Here is a 7,173-nt window from a genome sequence, read left to right on the forward strand (position 1 = left end):
ATTGAGCAGTAGTTTATCACTGTATTATTTCAGTTTTGCAGTGTTCGGCACCTATGAGTGGGTGCATGAAGTTCTAGAATTTTCAGCTTTCCATGGTAAACGTTAAGTCACTCAGCTTAGAGTGCATTGCACAGGGGGCTGTGGAAGCTGTATTGCATCACTGCTTTATTCAGCTTTGCAGTGTTTGGCACCTGTGAGTGCGTGCATGGATTTCCAGAATGTTCAGCTTTCCATGGTAACCGTTAACAGTTCCTCTCAGCTTGCGCTGCACATCAGGCTGGACCTTTGGCAGGGGAGGGGAAGATGGAGTCTTCCAGAATACAGTCTTAGTTATGTGAAGTATCTTGGGCAGACTTTTAGGCTGCTCTCTGAACACTGACAATCAGGATGTGTAGATTGCTTTAGGAGCAGTTACACTTCAAAATCAATAAATGAATAGATAATAAAAGGCCAGTAGGTCCTTTTAAAATGAGTACCTTATAACCTGACAGTCTCAGGTTTAACACTGGCTTGTGCATGATTGTGATTAACATCAAAGGATTTAAAGTGTTCAGAGACACTACAGTTGGAATTCGGCCTCTATGTATGTGGTCTGAGGTGAAATTCAGTGTGAGTTTAATCCTTTGATTTTCAGAGGTGCCTTTGTTTCAAATGCACACCTCATCACAGAACATTTGTTTTGCTTTCTTTCTCCTGATAGTTGCTTGGTGTTTTGAGGCCCTTGGGGAGTTCTCCAGTGTTGCCAGGTAGCACATTCTGCTTAAAAACCAAGCCCCAAATAAGCGATATCAGTTCAAAAACAAGCACAAAAATAAGCCCAATTTTTTTTTCAGTGAAGGACCCTAGCTACAACAGTGCCTATAACACTGGTGAGAACACAAATAACCAAACAGTTACGTGAATGGACTGCAGAGGGTACAAGGGTGCTGTTGGTTTAGCAGAAATAAAATTAAATATCACAAAATTTAGTACCACATGGGACAGCAAATTGGAGATCTACTCTACTTAAGGACTTTTTTGTTTTTTAAATACCTTTATCTGCTAGACTCATTTCTAAGATCAGAGACAATTAAATCCTTTGTTCTCCGCCATCCACCAAGTAAGAAACCCGGCAGTCATTCCCTATCAAAAAGCTAAAATAGTTCAACAACCATAACCTACCTTAGCTCGGATTTGGTTACTGCACTGGCCAGCTTTAAGATTAGCCAGCAGGGCTGCCGAGAGGGGGGTGGGGCAGGGGGAGGCACAATTCCCCAGGCCCGGCCTCCAAGGTAGGGCCCGGTCCCACAGCCAGAAAGCTGCTTCTTGCTGCCTGCTTCCGGGTCTGTCCTTCCCTGCTCCTGCATGCCGCCCAGGACCCAGATGATTGCATTAGCTTGATGTTGCATTAATGCAATGATCCAGGTCCTGACTCCTGGCACGGACAGAAGCAGGGAAAGACACCCGGGATCAGGCAGCAAGAAGCAGCTTTCCGGGTTCGTAACGGTTTCAACTATATTTCTTCTAGTACCAGCTGGACTTTCATTCTTTTCTCTTCAGCTAACTGTATCCCTGTTATGGGTCAGAAATATTTTTTTTTCTCTTTTCGGAGAGCAGCTGGGATTTCTTCATAGGTGTTTACGGATTACATTACTGTCACTTTTGATAGGCAACTGCCGTTTTGCTCTAGAGTTTTTCTTTTTCAATCTGCTCTGCCTAGGTTGATTCTTTGAATCACTTTTGCCCTTAATGCTTTAGGAAATCTTTCCTTCATAGACTGTGGCGTTTCTCCTTGCAGAAGATGCGGTACCTCGAGTAGAGGTTCATAATACAGCTGACCTCTAAATCTCAAGGCGAGCACTGCAGTTTTGTCATACAGCTCTCCGACACGTTTTCCAATGCTCTTCTGGAAGTTTTGATTGAGATTAGGCCCTAGCTCCTAATTGGTAGAGCTGTACAGCACACCCCAATAGCTGCTGATGTGGTGGTCATTACAATTTTTTTTCTGCTAACAGAATATGCAAAGTTTTCCTTATATGGTTTATGCTGTCTGCAAACTGTTTTGCTCCTTTTTATTTTATTTTTTCCCTGAAGTAGGGAATTGTCCTTGAGTGCCAGTACTGAATAGACTGCAGACTGTTTTATACCTTGATCATGTTCCGTGCAGTAGGGAAGTGGCCCTGGAGAGCCATTTTTTTGTGCCTCGGTTATGTTCCCTCAGCTAGGGAAGTGGCCTGGTGAGCCAAGTTATGCCTCGGTCAGGTTCCCTCTAGTGGGCAAGTAGCCTGGACAGCCAGTTGTGTGCCTTAGTCGGTTTATTATATTAACTGGTCAGAGAAAGGACCGGGGGGGGGGGGGGCATTTCAGGCTACCGAAGCATGTCGGATTAAGGTCATTGCTTTGGCTTACCTTCATGGTGGGAGGGTAGTCCTAGATGTACTTAAAACACATTCTACAAGAGGGTAGGCGGGTTTGGGGGGGTGAAGAACACTTTGGTACTGCTGCAGCAGATTTGTAGAGCAGCGGTGTGACAAAACAATGGGGTTCTGAGCCTGAAAACTGTATTATTTTATGAAGTGTATTTCTCCTAATTGGTCAGCAGGTGGTGCTTGTTTTGAGTTTTAAAGCTGTTTCAAAAAAGAGACTTTCTCCAAGTTAAGCTCATGGAAAGGCAATCTGCAGTAATTGGCCAGATACTTTCAGAGTCGATGCCCTGGGGCTCTGATTTGTCCTGGACTTCAAATCTAGCCAAGAGCTACTGGATTTTTCTTTAAATCTCTTTGTGGGGATACAGAGGAAAAACATCTCTGTCTTGAGATCATATTCTCTCCAGGTGCTGCCTACGTAACAAGTGTTGGATAGTTTTAATGTTAATCCTTGTCTTGGTTATCTGTTGCTTGTTGTACTTTTCTATCTGGTTTTTCAAACGGTCACTGTTTAACTTTTTCATGATAATAAACCTATAATTTATTGGCTCTGCTGTCCTGCACTAAAAAATCCTGGTTTGTATTTTTGGGTCTGTGGGTGCTTTCTAGAAACTGGGGAACCCCTGGAATGTTAAGTAGTAGTAGTAGTAGTAGTAGTGTGGCCCCAGTGTCTTACAAATCACCGGGGAATAACTTGAGAGTGGGAGACTAGCCCAGAGGCGAGTGGGACCCAACTGGTGGGAGGACAGTGCTAGTATAAAGCATGAGCCCAGGTGCAGGTGAGTCTCTGGGCAGTGCTGGGCAGACCCTTCAGGTGGCCACAGAGCAACCCCAGGCGGGGGTGCTAGGTGCTTCGTGATAAGCGGGGGGTGGTCCTTTTTGCATTCTTTTGCTAGGCACTACTCCGTAGATGTTTTTGATCATCAGGACGGTGCTTTTGGGGCTTGGATATTCGTCAGGGCTCCAAGAGTCCACCCTTGATGCTCACTCCTTTTGTACTTCCCGTCCGTGTAGGCCAGTCTAGAGGGATGCTAAGTAAGGAGAAATTAGACCTTACCTGCCAATTTGCTTTCCTTTAGTCCCTCCTGACTGGCCTGGAACCTTCCTGTACTGTTTTGATCTAGCTTTCTGTGTTTTTGGTTATCTTCACAGGGGTTTGTTTTGGTGTACTTCCTGAAAGGGTGCTGCCTTGTGGACAGAAGTGTGTTTTTGTTATTTGGGGGGGGACCTCTTTAAGTGATAGAGAGTTCTCTCAGTGGAGAGAAGGAACCAAAGAGCATTGTAACTTAGCTCCACCAGAATGCTGTAGTTCACAGTCTTCACCCACCTGCTGGTAGGAGTGCACTATTCGTTCAAGCTGGTCTGGTGGGACTAAAGGAAAGCAAATTAGCAGGTAAGGTCTAATTTCTCCTTTCCATATAAATGAAGAAATAGTGATGCCCAAATGCCTTATCCTAACCATAAGCATATATGTGCGAAGTCCATCCACATTCTTGACTACAAAGGGATTCTGGGTTATCTTAGAACAGCATCATTCAAACTCTACACAGCTGTTCATCTCCTTTGACACCTGTATTTAATAAGTAGATTGGTATTCCTCTAGTGAGCAGAATTAACCCCTATTAAATTAGCCAGTGTGACCACTCTAGTTCTAAATTCTGCTTTGCTGGATAGCTTATGCAAATAAGATACTGGTCTTGCATTTCATAGCTTCACATCTTACACCTGTTTCAGTAGCCCTCAGTGAGGGACAATGCATTCAGTTGACCACTGCTGAGCAGCCTATCTCTGATCTGATCCCCTATAAAGTGATTACATCCTGCTGCTGTGGGAAAACGTGTGTTGTAAATAAGCAACTTCACATTTTCCATTGACAAGCAGGATATAATCGGGCATACTATCCCTCCAAGCTACTGAATTACTTTTTAAAGTGTGGAAAGAGCCATATATTCATGAACGTTTGATAGCTCTGAGCTTTTGGAGATCAGTTGCATCTCAGTGCCCTGTAATGAAACCATCCACTCATCTGCCTGATTGATACTGCAGTCTATAAAGAATGCAGTTGAATTTGGATGTATTTGCTTCGGTTTCTGTCTCTCCTGGGCCTGGTTGGGGAGGGGAGGAAGATAAGGGTAACATTTGATATACTGCCTTTCTGTGGTATAAGCCAAGCCGTTTATATGTTATAGAGGAACTTTCTCTATCCCTAGTGGGCTCACAATCAAGTTTTGTACCTGGGGTAATGGAGGGTTAGGAGCTACAGTGTGAATTGATCCCAGTTCCCCTGGTTCTTAGCAACCCACTGTCCTAACCATTAGGCTACTTTTAATGGGAGGTTTACCTGTGTATGTTACCTTGCCATGGAGCTAAGGGGGTCAGTATTGCATATTCTTCTATTTGTGTTAGTTCGGGGTATTGTATTTGTAATCATGGTCTTGGACAAGTCAGTATTGGATCTGCATGTGTTCTCTTTTAGGCTACTTCCATGCATGGTTAGTGTCCACGTGCATTTCCTGGTTTGTCTGGACATGGCTCTGACAGCGTTCTTTGCTAATTCAGGAATTATGCTTTCTTTACAGGCATATCTGACAGAGTTCCTTTGCCAGTTTGCACAACAGCCGTGCTTTGCAGTTTTCTCAGGGCATCTAAATGAAAATGAGAGAAGAGTGCTTCAAGCCATCGGCATATAAACCAAAGCCAAGAGACTTTGTGTGGACAATTTGTACACTTTTTTTCTAGTGACCTGTTCCATACCTTCTGCTTTTATCCATGACGTCTTTTCTGTGGGCAGCAGCTCCAAAGATATGACAAACTTCTTGAACCCTCATTTCTGTCTGGGTGCAAAAATGGAAGGATTTGTCATGGGATGTTCATCTAACAGCATTAACACAGTGCCTGCATAATATGTCACAAAGGAAAGAGGAAGGAATTCCTGTGATACCTTTTTTTCCCCCTCTTATTTTAGAGGTTAAAAAAAGTCAGTATCTGTTCAGAACTATTTGGCCTGAGTAAGTGGGGTCTGTAGCCTTGCTGTGTCACTTCTGAGTTAGGGTGTGTGATGGAAGGCAGGAGTCACAATTGGAGTGTTTCGCAGTAGGTCTTTCGCTCAATTGCTGTATAATCTGGAATAAAAAGGCATTCAAATTTCAAGCATAGATGAAATGACTTTAGCCACAGAAGAATTATCAGTCTGTAGCCTATGTGCATGTTCACCTATCAAAAATCTCTGAAAAGCCTTGTTCTTATCCTAGTATTTGGGGGTGGTGGGGGGGGGGGGGGGGTTATATGTATGCAAGGGTCAGCGCTGCTTTTAAAGAGCATTCAGTATGCTGTTTACAAGGGCATGAATGAGAAGCAGGGACTGAAAAATAATGTGAAATTCTTGTATTCATTTGAGACGTTGATTTCTGGTGCCTCATTTCTACCCTCTCAGCTACCACCAGCACACACCTGAAGCTTACACGTACTTTAAAGATGATCTTTTCTGACTCTAAGCTACTGTGGTTCCTGAAGCGTCAACTTTTTCTGGAACATTCATCTACCATGTACCGTATTTTCTAAATTTAATTGTTCACTTTGTCCTCGAGTCAGTATCGACCTTGGTCCACAATGATATTTTCACTGCATTTCTCCCAGAACAGAGCCAAGAATGACTTGTAGTCCATAAATTAGACTGTGTATTTTTATAGGAGGTTTAAAAGTATCATTTACACAAAATAAATTGCTCTATATGTAGAGTGGGCTATATCTTGTTACACCTCTGCCTTTTGCTCCCGTTGGAAAGGGAAATAAAAATGAAACAAGAAATTCTTTTCTTACATTGCAGTAAAATGGATTTTTGGATGCTCAGCACAGTAGTAGTAATGCAATTGGATAGCCACAACTAGAAGAGAAATTTCCATAGCAAGTGTAATTTTATTTGGACTTTATAAAACGTTTTTGACATAAAAAGCTACAAAGAGAAATTGAGGATGCTGTGGTTGGTTTCTTATTTTCATGTGTGGCCAGATACATAGCTTCTGTGTTGCCCAGTTTGTCCTTTCTGGCTGGAAAAGGCTCGGAGATGAGCTATGCAGTCACCGACCTATCTTCATATAAGCACAAGGCTCTTACCGTAGGTGGAGAAGGCGCACAGGAGGATCCCCGCTGCAGCCACGGCTCCAGGCACAGACTCCTGCATTTTTCTGACAGTCCCTGAATAACTTAAAGACAGAAAACAGGATCTGAAGAGGAATAAAATCCAAAGATAGAAAATATTGAATCCTGGAATACTAATATCCCCAGCACCACCAATTGCAATCACCTCCTCCTGGAACCAACTCCAATAAGAAAACAGGTGCAGGACTTTTTTCCCCCCCTCCTGCAGTGTCCCAGTGCTCCCTCTTTCACCTCTTCTCAGGCTCATAGGCCAGTCCTGGATTTCTGCCAACTTCATCCTGATGGTTATGGGACCTGCACTACTGTTTGCAACGGATAGAATACAGGACTACAGCTGTCACAATGCATTGGGGTGTAAGATTAAAACTGGGATGGGCCAAAAGTCTGTCTCCTGGAACTAGATAATTTGGCAGCTCTGCAAGTAAGTTACATTACTTCTGTGATGATAAAAGGGCAACTGTGGGGGTAAACTTATTTGCTGAGTTATTCTGTCAGGTTGTATTAAATAGTGTTGCAGCCAGAGATAATACATGGAAACTCTTCTGAGCTGCATGTCACAAATCCATGCTAACCATTATGCATAGCCCATTCTGCCCAGTGTCCCAGGGAG

At 43.4% G+C, this 7,173-nt stretch overlaps 1 protein-coding gene across 1 annotated transcript in view; it reads left to right on the plus strand.

Annotated features, from left to right (window-relative positions):
- IPO9 (importin 9) overlaps positions 1-5,899 on the plus strand; it is a 79,293-nt gene extending 73,394 nt beyond the window's left edge. Inside the window, exon 24 of the mRNA XM_030220637.1 lies at positions 4,985-5,899. Within this exon, the coding sequence (XP_030076497.1) occupies positions 4,985-5,095 (111 nt within the window). The 3' untranslated portion in view covers positions 5,096-5,899. The remainder of the gene's footprint in view (positions 1-4,984) is intronic.
- The last annotated feature ends 1,274 nt before the right edge of the window (positions 5,900-7,173 follow it).

Source organism: Microcaecilia unicolor, chromosome 12 (assembly GCF_901765095.1).
Source record: "Microcaecilia unicolor chromosome 12, aMicUni1.1, whole genome shotgun sequence".
NCBI classification, from domain to species: Eukaryota; Metazoa; Chordata; class Amphibia; order Gymnophiona; family Siphonopidae; genus Microcaecilia; species Microcaecilia unicolor.